General features: G+C 37.4%; 3 protein-coding genes across 3 annotated transcripts; 2 read left to right on the top strand and 1 right to left on the bottom strand.

The window, feature by feature from the left end:
* The first annotated feature begins 1989 nt into the window (after positions 1-1989).
* Positions 1990-6765, top strand: LOC137733977 (uncharacterized). The gene is made up of 9 exons (XM_088697052.1): positions 1990-2048; positions 2148-2284; positions 2667-3943; positions 4043-4133; positions 4243-4400; positions 4498-4549; positions 4741-4820; positions 4928-5021; positions 5192-6765. Exons 3-9 carry the CDS (start codon positions 2783-2785, stop codon positions 5710-5712), a joined length of 2157 nt encoding a protein of 718 aa, XP_088553178.1. The 5' UTR covers positions 1990-2048; positions 2148-2284; positions 2667-2782; the 3' UTR covers positions 5713-6765.
* Positions 6766-9232: 2467 nt separating this feature from the next.
* LOC148696046 (uncharacterized) lies at positions 9233-10002 on the bottom strand. The gene has a single exon (XM_088697175.1). It carries the CDS (start codon positions 9839-9841, stop codon positions 9539-9541), a length of 303 nt encoding a protein of 100 aa, XP_088553301.1. The 5' UTR covers positions 9842-10002; the 3' UTR covers positions 9233-9538.
* A 564-nt stretch (positions 10003-10566) lies between these two features.
* On the top strand, positions 10567-13425 carry LOC137733994 (thylakoid lumenal 17.4 kDa protein, chloroplastic). Its single transcript, XM_068473221.2, has 4 exons — positions 10567-10876; positions 11474-11601; positions 12597-12843; positions 12933-13425. The coding sequence occupies exons 1-4, from the start codon at positions 10765-10767 to the stop codon at positions 13154-13156; spliced, it is 711 nt and encodes a 236-aa protein (XP_068329322.2). The 5' UTR covers positions 10567-10764; the 3' UTR covers positions 13157-13425.
* The last annotated feature ends 2470 nt before the right edge of the window (positions 13426-15895 follow it).

The following is a 15895-nucleotide window of genomic DNA, read 5'->3' as shown; positions in this document are numbered from 1 at the left end:
TACAAAGATAGATTTAGTTACTAAACTTACATGTATTAAATATCTATATTCACATGAATTCGTTAAATAATGGTTGTAATTAAATACTTTTAAGTATTGTAGCCAGTTTCTTACAAAGAGGGCATATGTCATTACCTTACCATCTAACCTAACAATTAGGGAAAACGGGGCGAGAGAACAAGAACATGGAAGAAACCAAGGGCATTTCAGCCATTTTACTGTTAATGAATAGTTCTTTTGAACTGAGTTCTAGTATATGTATAATTTACAATTTAGATTTAGATTTACATTTTTTTCCCATGCTTTTGTTGTTAAATATGATTTGACTTTCAACTAGCATTTTAAAACAAAACAAAAATCTAGCATTAGTATATAATCTCGATTTAGGTCTAAAACCCTAACCCAAAATTTTATATATGGCTATTTAGGAATGATTTTACTAAAAACTACAACATAACATGCAATCTTTCATTAGATGGTCAAATTTTCCCAATTTGATATTTAATATTTCACATTTTTATATATTTTGCTTTTTTATAAAGTAAAGTCATCCAATTATTCTAAATTGGAATTCCAAGTCAACAAATTTTGGCATTGACCACCACTTGGAGTGGAAAGTGACCTACCAAATTCATGCCACTACCTAATATTAATATGTATGCTACAATTATATAATTACTAAAAAAACCACTCGTCCCCCTCCCCCCCCCCCCCCCCCTTTCTTTTCCCCAACAAAAAAACCCATTAAAATCAAGTCAATCTAATCGGATTTTTATTTTATAAAAGAGAATCAAAAGAAAAATATTTCTTGTATGTATGCTACAATTATATAATTACTAAAAAAACCACTCGTCCCCCCCCCCCCCCCCCCTTTCTTTTCCCCAACAAAAAAACCCATTAAAATCAAGTCAATCTAATCGGATTTTTATTTTATAAAAGAGAATCAAAAGAAAAATATTTCGGGGTAAAGAGGGTTGAAGGCGACAATATTTGGTTCCTCCACGATTTATGGCAAAAGTTCTATATAAAATCGTATCAATATCAATACTCATAAAAAGGGTTGAGAGTCGTTTGATTATTCGGCAAATATTTTGTAAGATTAAATTAAACCATAGAAAATAAAAAAGCAGGCTTAAAAGAATCATGCTTTGCTGCGAAAAAAAAGAAAAGAAACAAGTTATGTTGAAAAATTAATCACAAATACACATATCCGAATAATTATAATAAATACTTGTTTATTTGTATTTGAGTTTCAGTGTTTAAAATTCAACATATAAAAAGATCATATAGGTGCAAATCAAAAATAAATGTTAAGGTTGCGCATGTTAATAAATTAAAAAATATATATTTCATTGCCATAAGGGGGTTTGATGGACTATTTTAACCTTGGTGTTCGAGCCATGTAGTAGTGTCAGCGTATGATTGTAATATTAATAGCAAGAGCATTTATTTTTCTACGAAAAATGTCATGTTTCATATTTCATTTGTTTAATTAAGAAATAAAAATTTATTTGAGTTTTGATAGCATGACGTTATATTCTTATCAACGGAAGAAATTCAAATTAAACTTATAATGTCGCGATCACACTACTTTTTGGTTTAATCAAGAAAAAGTTTTATTAAAGTTTTGATAACGTGACATATTGTTACGAGCACGCTGATTTGATTAGCTGATATATTTACTTACGTAAACAAACTATTTATACTTAATCCATTTTGTTTTACTCTCCCTAGCTAGAAGCCTAGAAGCATCGCAAAAGCTCCACTCTTATTTTGGTTATAATTATTTTTCATACCAAGTTTGTTGGTTCTCTTTTTGGCAGTTTAACACACAAAGAAAAAAGTAATTGAAACATTTAATTTGATTGGAGTGAAAAAAAAAAGGAAAAAGGTGAAATTACCATTTATTTTCTAGAGAGACAACAGAGTCTAGAGAGAGAGAGAGCAAAAACATAAACACAAAACACAAGCAGAAGGCAGAAGCACTCTCGAAATCTCGCTTCTCGGGACATCGATCGCGAATATCAAGAATAATCCTCCGTTTTCCTGTTTTGCCCCTGCCTATTTCTCTACCTTTTTTTTTTCTTTTTAATTTGCTAAAATAAATACTTTATTTCCTTATTATTTTTTGTTTCATTTTTGTGCAGAGAGAGTGCTTCCTTGCTTCCTCGAGAGAGCGAGCGAGCGAGCGAGCGAGAGTCCCCGGAAGCTCCAAAATTTACACATGGCTGCTTCGATCTATGCCCTCCCCAGTTGCATACCAATCTCATAGAACCAAACCCATGTAATCAAATTTCACGCTTTTGCTTAATCCAGTATTTAATTTCCTTTTTCTGGCTCGTTTATTGGATTGTAAATTTGTAATCATATGAACATCAAATTCTGCAAATGGGTTTTCTCTGTGCTCAAAAGTGCTTTTTTTTTTTTTAGAATTTGGGTTGTTTTTAATTTTTTATTTGGGGTTTTTGTGCATATTTTATTGTGATTTTTTTATATATTGTAGTGGAAGACCAGGTTCAATGGGTGTGGATTGGGATCCATGTTGGATCTCTTGGTTTTTGTTTTATTGCTTTAATTACCATTTTTGTTTAATTTAACAAGTATTTTGTGTTGAACTGCTCTTGGTTTCTGTGTTAATTGTGTTTTTTTATTTGAATTTTGTGTAGTTACCCTTACTCCATTGGGTTGCTTGTGTGGAGGGGGATTGGATTTTGGCACTTTGCCTGGGGTTTATAATGCTGGTTTCTTGATGTGGAATCTGATGGGTTGAACTCAAAGAATAATGGGTAGCTTTAGTGAAGAGGAAGAAGATTGTGGATTCTTTGATGCACAAGAGGAAATTGCATCAACATCCGATGCAGGGTCTGAAACCATTGAGATATTTGATTCCAATTCTTCCTTCACCAATTGGGTTCCAGCTGGTTTTCCGTATGATGTGTGGAATAGAACCCCGAGAAGTGTGAAGGAGCGGCGGGTTAAGTTTCGGGAGTGGATGGGACTGAGCGCGGATCGAGAGACTTCAGTGGAAATAGCAAGTGATGTAGCAGGGGAGGTTGAGAGAGTTAGAGAGAGTAGTGGGGCTGTGTTGAGAACCACCTCATGTGTTGAGGATGAGTATTGTTTGAGTCGGTCATTTGTGTCATGTCGGCGTAATGACTACTCCATTTATTCCTCAATTGAGTTGGATTGGAAGGATGATTCTGCATGTAGAGATGGGAATTTAGGGAAGCCATTGGAGTGTAATGCAGAGGAAGTGAGGCTGGATGGGAAGGTACGTGAAGGTCAAGAAGTGACCAAAGAGTCCGAGCGCACTTCTTGTTCTTCATCTTCATTGTCTCTACAATTGACGGAGAATCGAATGGAGGAGGCGAACAATAGAGCTGGGATACTGAAGAGAGCTAAGAAGGGGTGGTTGAGTAGGTTGCGGTCCATCGCATGCCTTGTTGATAGGCAAGGGGAGGATGATGAATTGGCACACGATGACAATGCTGCAATCATGGGGTTCAGGGCACAAAGAGTTAAGGTTCGCCAGTGCGGGAAGCGGTTGAAGGAACTTTCAGCACTTTACATGGGACAAGATATCCAGGCACATGAGGGCGCAATTTTGGCAATGAAATTCAGTCCCGATGGACAATACTTGGCAAGTGCTGGTGAAGATGGGATTCTGCGTGTCTGGCAAGTGGTGGAGGATGAGAGATCTAATGAACATGACATTCCGGAAATAGATCCATCCTGCATTTACTTCACAGTGAATCATCTCTCTGAACTAAATCCACTATTTTCGGAAAAGGATACAATAGGCAAATCAAGTAGCCTTAGGAAAACATCAGATTCAGCTTGTGTTATTTTTCCCCCAAAAGTCTTCCGGATATTGGAGAAACCGTTGCATGAATTTCACGGGCATGGTGGTGATATCTTGGATCTCTCTTGGTCAAGGAGTAATGTAAGTGATTATTTTTATTGCAGTTAAGTTTCTAGTAATCTGGAATTTTTTTATCATTTACTGATACATGGCAGAATGTTTAATTTGTTCTGAATGCAGTATCTTCTGTCATCTTCGGTTGACAAAACTGTTCGTCTTTGGCAAGTGGGATGCGGTAGTTGCCTCAAAGTCTTTTCCCATAGTAATTATGGTGAGCTGCTGTCTATTGTCTATGATTATATATACAGGAAGATCCTGGTCTCTTATCTTATATTGTATTGGCTTGACCTCTTACCATTTTTCGTTTATTGATCATGCAGTGACCAGTGTTCAATTTAATCCAGTGGATGAGAATTACTTCATCAGTGGTTCAATAGATGGCAAAGTACGTATTTGGGGAATTTCTTGCTGCCAAGTTGTTGATTGGAGTGATATAAGAGATATAGTTACTGCGGTGTGCTATCGCCCTGATGGGCAGGTTTGGTGATTTTCTTGCCCTTCAATTATGTAGAAATGTATATGTATCCTCACATATCAAGTAATGCTTATTCAAACACCGTTGATTTCTTGTGCAGGGAGGAATTGTTGGCTCAATGACAGGCAGTTGCCGCTTTTATAATATATCAGGTATGCTTCAACATTCTAGACCTGCATTCCTCACCCTCCTCCGTATTATTCACGTCCTTTGCCTAGAAACTGAGTAGATGCCCCTGCTCACTTGGAGTTTATGACGCTGGTTTATTAATTCTATCATAACTAATGCGACGTTTCAATTTTGAGTTTGTACTGATGAAGTAGTTATGTGTATCTTGGAACAGATAATCATTTGCAATTGGATGCTCAATTATGCTTGCAAAGTAAAAAGAAGTCCCCGTGCAGAAAGATTACAGGCTTCCAGGTAGTTACTTCCTGACTGCTTTGTTTTCTGTTTTGTTTTCTTTTACACATCACTTTACCTATTCAATAGGGGATCTGAAGTTCAGTAATTTTTGTTATTTTATACAGTTTTTCCCACAAGACTCTAGCAAAGTGATGGTCACTTGTGCCGATTCAAAGGTCAGAATTCTTCATGGTCTATCTGTGGTCGGCAAGTATGCAGGTAGTTGTATAACTTGGTACTTTTAGTTGTAATTGTTTCTTATTTTATTGGTTTCCACCACTCTGATTTTCTAGAGGCAGTTCATTATGCATATCACTGTTTTAGCATCTGGCTTATGAATTTTATACGTTTCTCTTTTCTAAACCTCGTCTCTCGTCAACGAAATGCAGGAAACCAGACATCTGCTACTTTCACTTCAGATGGGAAACATATAGTCTCGGTTAATGAGGATTCTAGTGTATATGTATGGAACTGCAATAATCATGAAGAACGAGTTCTCTCTCAAGCAAAAAAGATAAGATCTTGTGAGCGCTTTTCCACGAATGTTTCTGTGGCAATACCTTGGTCTGGATTTAAATGTGGGACCGTAGAAAATGAGAGGCAATTTCAGGCTGTCGATGAGAATTTACCAGAGAGACTGCCTTTTTCCTCACCTGCATGTTTTTCTCTCAGCCAAGATTCTTTCCTTCAGTCTATTCCCAAGGGATCTGCGACTTGGCCAGAGGAGAAGCTTCCAACTTCGAGCCCACTGGCAAAGCAATCTACTATGCACAAATCCGAGTACAAGTTTCTTAAAACTTCTTGCCAGAACACATCCAGTTCACATGCATGGGGTATGGTTATTGTTACTGCAGGATGGGATGGACGGATCAGATCATTCCACAATTATGGTTTACCAGTAACCGTTTGATACTTTTGTGGTCTTTGGCATGGTTTTCATAGAGTTGTAGCTATCCCCTCTGCAGTAAACTTATCGCGTAGTGCCTGCTTTGGTTCATTACCAGATGCAAATCTAATGGATTGATGAGTGACGTTACCTTTGGCAGCATCAATGGCCACAGCAGGGTCAGGTTGACAACTCTAGCAGGCATGTGCACGATCGATGACCTTGAGATTTTGGTTCTCCGATGGGCCCCTTGTCAGATTTCAGAGGTGACGGTGACCATTTTATGTCCTGACAGGTGGCTGAAATTCCATGGTTGTGATGTAATCCAATTCGGAATCAGCCAGTGGCCGAGGTTAGCTTGTCCAGATGGTATAATTATAGCCAATGTGGGATGTTTTTGGTCTGCCGGTTCTCAAATTTTAGATGTGAAGTCATTTGTTAAGAGAGAGCCAATGAGATATTATATCTATATAATTCAGGTGCCTGTGGGCCTTGTAGAACATCTTTGTTCTCCAAGATAATGGATAGGGATTCAAGGGCTGGTGGCTGGAATTCGTTTGGGGAAAAGATGGTGGGGAGCTCCACCATTCCATCGTGCTCGCCGGTTAGAATGATTGAATTGTTGTCTGCCATGTCTGGTCCATCTCATGGTAGGGTCGGCGAGCTTTGGTTGGCAGTGGGAATGTGCAGGAATCCATTTCGTCCAATGTTGCTCACTGCCTCAGCCAGGGGCTGGAAACTCAAAGACCATCCAGTCTTTCGGAGAAGACATGTCTAACGGGAATATGATTTGCGGGAGCTCATGTGTCCAAGGATGAGCACTCCTAACCGGGTTTTCGTCGACGTAGACCTTTGTATATTTACACTGTCAATTTAGTCTAACATCAGCTTAGTCTAGCCTCGCATCGTTAGCGATTTTGTTAACTTAACAGGAAGTCCTTTTGCGATTTTTTTGTAATGTCAAATGCAATTTTTCTTTCTGATATGTAAATGAAATATTCATGTAGTTTTTTCCTGCATGTTCATGCTCTAAATGAAATGGCAATACCACAGTAGAAAAAGTATACAATTACACAACTGATGTGTCTTCCTAAAAGTAAAATGGACTCAACATTACTTGTTTGCATCGGGACGTCATTTTATCGCTCTTCTGTTTCCCAAACCTAAAATGTATTGTCAAGTGTTTTAACTTTTGACATGACTCACCTATGATGTCGCAAGGGCGAAATTGATCCTCTTAGATGAGGGAATCCTAGGAGAGCCGTCGACTCCAACTATCGTCCAAGTGCATTATTAGTCTGGAATACCTTCACAGTGACATGCTCGCTATAGGTAAGTTTATGTCGTTAAAGTGATTTTCAGTTTAGTGGAGATAATCAAAGTATCAAAGATTCAATTAGGAGACAAGGAGAAAAAAGCATATGACTAATTATGAAGAGGGGGACATGAGACATGTATTAGTGGGAATTATAAAGTGAAAAGGAAGGAGCACAAAACAAATTAACATCAATTATTGAACTGTTTATCTTCTACTTTTGGCCAACAAGCTTGCATTATTCAAGGACAATTGTACAAGGTGACAACATTCAACGAACCCATAAAAAAAAATTGAGAAAAGTTGGGAGGTCACATGATGAATTATGAGCGTGATTAGCTTGACAAAACTTACTTTATCGGGTCTAAATCCGAATCTCCGACAAACCGACATACGATAATTGTCACTCCTCCATCTTCTTTTGGGTATGACAGAACATTATAATTAAGATTAGAAGTTAGATTAATTGGTTTTGTAACCTCTAAAGTTTATTTTGTTTGGAGTTTAAGAAAGGAAAACAACCTTTTTAAGAAAAGGGGAAGCCGGATTAGCATGTTCATGGATGTTTGTTCTTTTGTTGCAAATATTGGGAGATAAGTAGCCCATGTATCCAACCCATGAAACAGAAGAGCAACTCCAGCCCATTCAAATATCCTAACGGATAGGCAATCCATTGGGGTCCGGGGGAGCCCGACATCCTCACCAGGCCCAAATCGCCTGGCTCAATGCTTGAGAGGTGTGACATTAGGTTAATGTTATGATGGCGTCCGTTACAATAAAAAATAAAAAATTTCTTTTTCTATAAATACTTAATCATGTTCTTCCACCTTACACCACATTTCAATACTTTGAACCAATCTTTTATTATTATCTGAATTTAAAAATAAAATTATCTTTTATTTTATAAGAAATTAAAAAAAGAAATAATACCAATAGCCTGAGCTATTCAATTTAGGGATGAAAATGCAATATGACAGTTACTGTTCACTAAAAGTAGTTGCTGTTCACTAAAGGGAATTGAGTTGTTTATAACCCAAGAGACTTTTAGGGTTAGAGTTGCCCTAAGCCCGCAATAAGGCCTATCCGTAGGCCCAAAATGAGTTATCCAATTGCTAAACTAGAACATTCCTCATCCTTGGATATGGAAGATTCGAACTTATCAAAGAGCTACATCAACAATGCCCTAGCAAACTGTTCTAAACATGTAATTTTTTGATATTTTACGATATGGGAGATTCGAACTAGAGTTGTGAGGGGCGGGTACACTACCATGTCGTGGGTAACTGACTTAACTCACCACATATCATCTTTCGTCAGTCTACGAGATAGGGATTCAAACCTTAGAAAAAAAGAGGTGAGGAACCTTGGAAAAAAAAGAGGTGAGGGGCAGGTACACTATCATGCCGTGGCTAATTAGCTTAACACACCACATATCATCTTTCGTCATTTTACGAGATAGGGATTCAAACCTTGGAGAAAAAGAGGCCAACAAACTACTATGCCATGACCAACTTGCCTATCTATCCACATATGTCATCTTGATGTAGGACACATATGAGACATGCCCAACAAAAGACATAAAATAAAATAAAATGTTTCAAATTCTGAAAAAAGAAGAATTAAAGTTGAAAAATGTTGAATTCATTCGATATGGTGACATAAAGAACGATAATAAATATTTTGATGTCAGAATCAGCTGTATAATATAAAGTTTTTATAAAAAACTGCAAGTTGAACAAAAATCATAGTACCATGTGCCCGTGTTTAATGCCAAAAATGATTGTTTAGGCTTCCAAAATTGCAATTTTAATTATGTAATAAAAGTCGGATCTTTCAATTCTCGTTTGATTAATATCGTTTAATTACTTTACACCTTTGAGTTGTCCTAGGAATTGTAATCCGATTATTTAAGCCATTGGCTGTTTCCATTGTAATCATCTTTCAATAAAATTTAAAAATTATCAGACAACCTTTCAGGTTTATCCCAATATCTAGGAGATTCCAAAAAACTTTGTTCTTCAAGGAATTATGCTTGTAATCCTTTTAGCTTCGTACCGCGTCACATCTTTTGTTATTATCTGAGATAAGAGATTGAAATTTGACTACAAAACAGAGATCACGCTATTACGTCATGACCAACTGACCAAATTGCTAGACATTCTTCAGTAATCAATTCACAATTTCACATTCCAAAACACAAATTATTCTCTATAGAATGATCACAATAAGAAATCAAATCAAACCCATAAAATTTCAGAAAGACTTTCTATTTTCCTTCACATCGATACCAATTGCATATCACTTGGAAGAGAAGCAACAAACAACACACAGAGATTTAAAAAAAAAAAAAAAAAAAAAAAAAAAGCATTTTAATTTTTAATCACACAAACAACAAATCCAACCCCAATTTTCCCGATCCAACCTCAAACTTCACAACCTGAAAAGGACACATTGAAACCCACAAAAATTCAAGATGCAGAGAACAACCCATAGAGAGAAGAAACAAAACGACCCCAACCTATCCGATTCACCCATTCAGACGGGGAGGTTGACGACGTCGTTCGGTGGAGGGGCGGAGGAGGAGGAGGCGGAGGAAGTGGAAGAAACGTAGTGAGGGCGGTGGTCGCTGAGGTTGACGGAGCGGGAGGCGAAGAGCATGAGGGGGCGGTCGTGGGCCTCCTCGGGGTTGGTTTCGTGGTCGTCGGAGGTGGAGAGGTTGATGCAGGAGCAGCGCTCAAGGGAGGCGAAGAAGGCGGATGCCACGTGGGTCCCAAGCCAACTGGCGACGCCGTTGATCTTCTCGTACGATAGGCACGAGCTCTGGCTCTGGCTCTCCATTGTCGGAACAGATTCTTTGTTTTTTGGCAGTGCGCAGTCAGAGAAAGAGAAACAGAGGAGGCAGATTCCTCAAATATCCCAAGAAAGTCAAACGCCGATTCCTCCGACCGTTTTTCCGCCCTCTTCCTTTTGTTGTTTGTTGTTCCTTAACCTTAGGAACTCGCTTTTACCAAAATTTACTATGTACGTGTAGGCAACTAACTAGACTCAAGTTAAGTTAACATTGTCTCATCGTGGAGAGACGCCATACGTACGCTTTTTACTCAACATAGTTTTTAAAATTTCCATAACTCATCATTTTGGTATCAGAGATTTGAAATCAATAAAAATAATCTTCGAATTTGTCCATCATCAATCATTTTGGTAATTCCTTGAAGAATTACTGACAAAATGATAAAAATACTCTCAATTTAATAAACAATAGGCCAAAATGATTCAACAAAAATTAAGGTTATTTTTGTAATTTTATCTTTATTTAATGAAGATTTTTCAAGGAATGATCAAAATGATCAATGATGGATAAATTCAATGATCATTTCTATTAACTTCAAATCTCAAAAACCAAAATAAAAAATTATGTAAATCCCAAAAAATATTTTAACTAAAAAAACCTTATATATATATCGTACCGCTTTGTACTTCGAACACATTAACAAATATCTCTTCATTCATTCTTAAGTTCGACTTTGAACTCCTACGACATGTCGCTTCCATCGGTGGGTAGTGCAACCGTGACCGTAGATTGACAATTCCGCGGTGACCCGCGGGGATAAGGCTAAGAGCAAAAGATTTTTACTGGCGTCAGACACGATCCCACGTGTCAAGCCACGTCATCTTGATCCATGGAAAACTAACTGTAACGAAGAACAAGGATAAGAGAAAGAGAAGACCATCGTCTCAGTTCTGCCATTTTCTTCTGAAAAATGGCTGCTTCACTTTCTTCATCGATTCTTCCGTCTCGAAACGGCGTTTCTCTCCAATTCTCCCAGACGAAACGCCCGCAGCTCCACTCGCCGCCGCGCGTATTTTGCTCCGGTAAGCCTTCCTCCTTGATTTTTTCTCAGTTGTTTTGGTGAATGTTTATAAAGATTGACTTTTTTGTTACGTAAAACAATTTCATGTTCTGCTTCACTTACAAGTACTTTCGTAGAAGCACTTGGAGAAACGCCTTCTAAATGCTTCTTAGGAAGTTCTTTCTAATAAAAATTTCAACGCGTTTCTAATAAAATCAATTGTAGTAAAAGTTCTAATAAATAAAAGTGTTTTTGAAGATGCAGTCTCAAATGGCCTTTAGAAACTTTGCATATATAGGTTAGGAAGGTTGGCTAGGCCCAATGTTGCCCCCTTGGAAGGTTACACCAAAGTTCGGATACCCTTCTCTAGAACATCGTCTTGTAAAAAAGTTGGAAACTTCTATTTTAGTAGATTTATAAGCAATTTCTGCCTAGTTTTGGGACTCGAGTCGGAAAAACAACCTCTTTGTAAGGCTGCGTACCATAGACGTTGCCTCCGACCCTCCGGGGTGCCTTATTGGTTTGGGGTCGCCCTTTTTCTGCCTAGTTTTGTATCCTGCATTATACTGCAAAATTGGAAGATGTGGATTTATGTTTTGGTTTCATTGGGCGGGTGCAGCTTATAGGGATGGTCATGAGACAAAGGAGGAATTGAATCAGTGGAAGCAAGTTAAGAATGCAGCTTGTGGGATTCTTGCTGTTTGGGCAGTGACTACCGCTGCCTCACCTGTAATTGCTGCTGGTCAGGTTTGAAACCCTCTCATTCCGTATATTTATTCTTCACTTGGCTTGCTTTTGGCGCCGTTGCCTTACGATATTGTAATCTTCATCATCTGTTTAAAATGGAAGCATATAGATATCATGCAAAATACGTAGTTGAGATGTTATACACAATGGACTAATGGAATGTTCATGGAAGATTTGAATTCCCCATCTTGAACTGAATCACATTCTGTGCTCGCGCTTTTCTTACTTCCGAATGCCTTCTAGTGTTTTGTATTGTAAAACAAGATCATCTATACAAAGTGAGGAACACAACATCAGCTTGAAGGACAATCAAGAACCAAGCAAAACTAGTACATACAACTAGCTAACCGGTAACAAACTCACGCCAAAATTCCACAAGTTACGAATTTCTCTGTTAATAATCCTTGAGGTCCTAAACATAGCTTCAGAACACAAAGCTTTATTCATGAATCGGGAGATTCCTTTACACCAAATGTGGTAATCGAAAATCTTAAACTCTTTCCTTTACAGCGATTTTATCCAGTTAAACTCGTCACGACAAAGATTGTGTTGAGAGGTGGCTGTCTAGGCTCAGGAAATTTGTCTAGCCTTAGTTGGAACGAATAAGCTGCCAAGAAATAAACCCTGTTTTAGAATCGCCGTAGAGAACCAGACAAGTCTGTACCAATCCGCTTGCACAATGCTTGCCTCCAATAGCATTCTAAGTATCAGAAAATTTAAGAAAATCCATTTATGGCATGAGCAGAGTCTCAGGATACTTTATAAGATTTTTTTGTTACTTTGCCACTTCTAGTATCGATCTCTTATTACCGAATCCTTTCTGAATGCCCCGTTTTCCCTTATTATGTTTTCTTTCAACTCTTGTGAAACGCCGCCATGTCCATTAAATAAGCAGGAGCCAAAATGTCACCATCCAAACTATAAGTTACTAGTTCTAACTTCTTATAGCTGTGACTGTGAAAAGTTGCTAAACTGACTTCTTCTGTATCCAATAGAGGTTGCCTCCATTGTCTACTGATCCAAAGCGATGTGAGGTTGCATTTGTTGGAAATACGATAGGCCAGGCAAATGGAGTTTACGACAAGGCAATAGATCTCCGCTTCTGTGATTACACAAATGAGAAGTCCAATCTTAAGGGAAAGAGTCTTGCAGCAGCACTCATGTCCGGAGCCAAATTTGATGGCGCAGACATGACAGAAGTTGTGATGTCAAAAGCTTATGCTGCAGGAGCCAGCTTCAAGGGTAAGCTTGTGTATCATCCTTGCTATCAAATGCGCAAGATCGTAATATGGAATGAAAGAGGTGATTATCAAATTTTCTCTCTTTTTCAGGAACAAACTTCTCGAACGCAGTTCTAGACCGGGTTAACTTTGAGAAAGCGAATCTGCAAGGAGCTTTGTTTATTAACACTGTCTTATCAGGTTCCACCTTCAACGAAGCAAACCTTGACGGTGTGTTTTTCGAGGACACCATTATAGGGTACATTGATCTTCAGAAAATTTGTAGAAATACAACTATCAATGAGGAAGGAAGAGCTACCCTAGGGTGTCGATAATTCAAGGTTCGTCTGTTTCAATGTAAGAAGCAGCCACACACACACACGGTGCTAACTGCGGTTTCCTTCTGTATTTCGAGTTCATTTCTGGGCACTTTTAACTGTATAGCCCCTATATATGGTATCCTGCATCTGTGTATGAGTACCGATCAACAGAAGACAGTTTTGTTGTGGTATTTGTTTGGTGGAGACGGGAGATTTTCTCCTTTGCTTCTTTGTTGTGGTATTTGTTTGGTGTATGAGTACCGATCATCTTTTCTTCTGTCAAATGACGTGAAAAACACTACTCATCAGATGGCCTCTGCAATTTAAGTAAACAAAAAACAAAGATAGAAAACAATGGAAAATGATATTGCAATTTAAGTAAACAAAAAACAAAGATAGAAAACAAAAAACAAAGATAGAAAACAATGAAAAATGATATTGCAATTTAAGTAAACAAAAAACAAAGATAGAAAACAATGAAAAATGATATCCGCACACTCTTTTTGTTCTTATGTACACACTGTTTAGGTTTGCATAAATTAAAGGAAAATCAAGGGCATAAATAAGCAAGGTAGGCAGAAGAAGAAAATGAGTGCAGATATCATTTTTCAAAAGAAAAATGTGAGGAAGAGGCGTATTAGGGTGCATTTTTCGCTCAACACACTTGAGTGGTGGTGCTCACTATCTTCCTTATTACTATTGGACAAGTTCAAATTTTGATATTTGTGTCCATCAATTACACAGATCTCGAAATTTAAACTCATACAATGATGATATATAGGGTGGTATGTGAGCAAAAATATTCCTACCAGATTATGATATGGGTAGTTAGATCGCAATGCACGTGTGCAACATACCAAAGTCAGATGCTACTCACTTGCTCAGTACTTCAGTTGAAATTCACAACTCACCAACCAGCTTTTTAAAATATTAATCAAACCCGGGGATCGTGCTCCTCACTTCCCAGCTCCCGCCAGCACTCCTTTTACATTTCTTCCCCCTTGACTTTGAAGGCTTGACATTCATTAAAAAGGTACTAATTACTAATTATGATGTCTGCACTCCATTTTTCTCGGTCTGCATATTTTTCTTCTTTTAAGCTCGTCTCTTTAACTGTTGGGTTGAATAAATTAATGACAAATTAAGAGACGGAAGAAAACAAACATAAGATTGCAGAATTAAAAAACGAGTGTTCGGAACCTTTTCCTAATATCTCACCACTTAGCCCAAACTCAATTATTCCTTTGTTTTTCCTGATCATTGCCTAAAATCTTTTGAGTTTAGGCCCGCCGGGTTTCGTTGAGCTCTGCAAGATTTGGATCAAGCAGAATGACTCTACTCGCTGCTCGGCCAGATCGTCTAGTACTTAATAAAATGTGACAGTGACCCAGCAAGAATTAGGTCAAGTTAGAGGAGGGCAACAAATCCACGTTCCAACTTAGTAACTTTCTCTTTCGAGGGCCATTTCCATCTTTTATTCTAATTTGTCATCTATGATACATGCCGTTGAGTGGTCCGAAAAGCCAACTTTTTGCATAATGCATAAAACTTGTCTACCTAACATTGTAACCCGATCTCTTATATTCATCTTCTATTCTTTGTAGAAGCCATCTCATCTTGGACAACTTTTATGTGAAGATAGTCTTACATACGATATTTTATTAGTTATTGAGAACACCACAGTAACGGTTAACCTGTTTCATAGAAGTGTGAAATTAAATTTTTTTAATGATAAGATATGAAACTATGATTGACCTAATAATTGAGGTAATTATTTGTACTTTAGCCTTATAATTTTTAAGTGAAAAAAGCAAAGAATAAATATGAACGATGGCGATTGATACCAATCTTTCAAATCAGAGTTCTTGAGCTTTCGTCAATTAGTCTAATTAGGAAAATTGGCACCCAGCATAAAATACCATTATGCCAAAATCATATAGCGTGGATCACATGAATATATTTTTATATATTATAATATATAATGGTGGCTACTGGTGCCCTAAAAGTGTGTTTTGTTCTTGACCTTTCTCCAATTTGAAGTCCTTGTACTAGCTGGCTAGCTAGTAGGCTGGATGTATTAGCTGCATGCTTAGTTGTGTTGTGTAATCATAATAATTACTAGCAGATGAGCACACATTCTGTGTATGTGAATAACTGCTCACCTCATCTCACGTTCTCCTCAAGCGCAACGGCTTCAATTCATTCAAACTATCCAAAAAACATCATGATTTCACTTACGTGTATGAAAAAATGATGGTGGGATAATTTCTCTTAATAAGTGCATATTTTTTATCTTATGTAAATATTTCGATATAAAATTACTATTTTGCCCTTCTTATATAAATATTGTGTATAAAAAATGAGGGTAAAATAGGAAAAAAGTGAAAATAGTTCAAAAGATACAAAATTACTATTTTGCTCTCCTTATGTCAACATTGTGTATTCAAAAGTGAGACAAAATTGGAAGAAAATGGGGCAAAAAGTTGACAAGCCCTCTTCTCTTAATAGAATAGATTATATAACATATTATTGGAAAAGTAATATGAAGTGTGGAGATTGAGGAAGAGAACTTGAACTTGTATATATGCATAAAATGAGTATAATCACTTGGATGCACAAGGTAAGTAGATTCGTTCCAAACAATATAGTGTCACATTTGAAGGAAGTTGGAGTTCTACCGTAAAATTACTTAATATGAAGAGTAGCTCAATTTACTTATTACCCTTCTATCCATGTGAGATTCATTCTTAACAC

The sequence above is a fragment of the Pyrus communis genome, chromosome 7 (assembly GCF_041283825.1).
Source record: "Pyrus communis isolate YQ-2024b chromosome 7, ASM4128382v1, whole genome shotgun sequence".
NCBI lineage: Eukaryota > Viridiplantae > Streptophyta > Magnoliopsida > Rosales > Rosaceae > Pyrus > Pyrus communis.
The sequence above is the reverse complement of the archived record's forward strand: the minus strand, read 5'-3'. Positions and strand labels throughout refer to the sequence as shown.

Coding starts and splice junctions, on each gene's coding strand:
- LOC137733977 (XM_088697052.1), top strand. CDS start 2,783: ATGGGTAGCTTTAGTGAAGAGGAAGAAGATTGTGGATTCTTTGATGCA. Junction 4,821..4,927: donor GAAAGATTACAGGCTTCCAG/GTAGTTACTTCC, acceptor TATTTTATACAG/TTTTTCCCACAAGACTCTAG. Junction 5,022..5,191: donor TGTGGTCGGCAAGTATGCAG/GTAGTTGTATAA, acceptor AACGAAATGCAG/GAAACCAGACATCTGCTACT.
- LOC148696046 (XM_088697175.1), bottom strand. CDS start 9,841: ATGGAGAGCCAGAGCCAGAGCTCGTGCCTATCGTACGAGAAGATCAAC.
- LOC137733994 (XM_068473221.2), top strand. CDS start 10,765: ATGGCTGCTTCACTTTCTTCATCGATTCTTCCGTCTCGAAACGGCGTT. Junction 10,877..11,473: donor GCCGCGCGTATTTTGCTCCG/GTAAGCCTTCCT, acceptor GGGCGGGTGCAG/CTTATAGGGATGGTCATGAG. Junction 12,844..12,932: donor TGCAGGAGCCAGCTTCAAGG/GTAAGCTTGTGT, acceptor TCTCTTTTTCAG/GAACAAACTTCTCGAACGCA.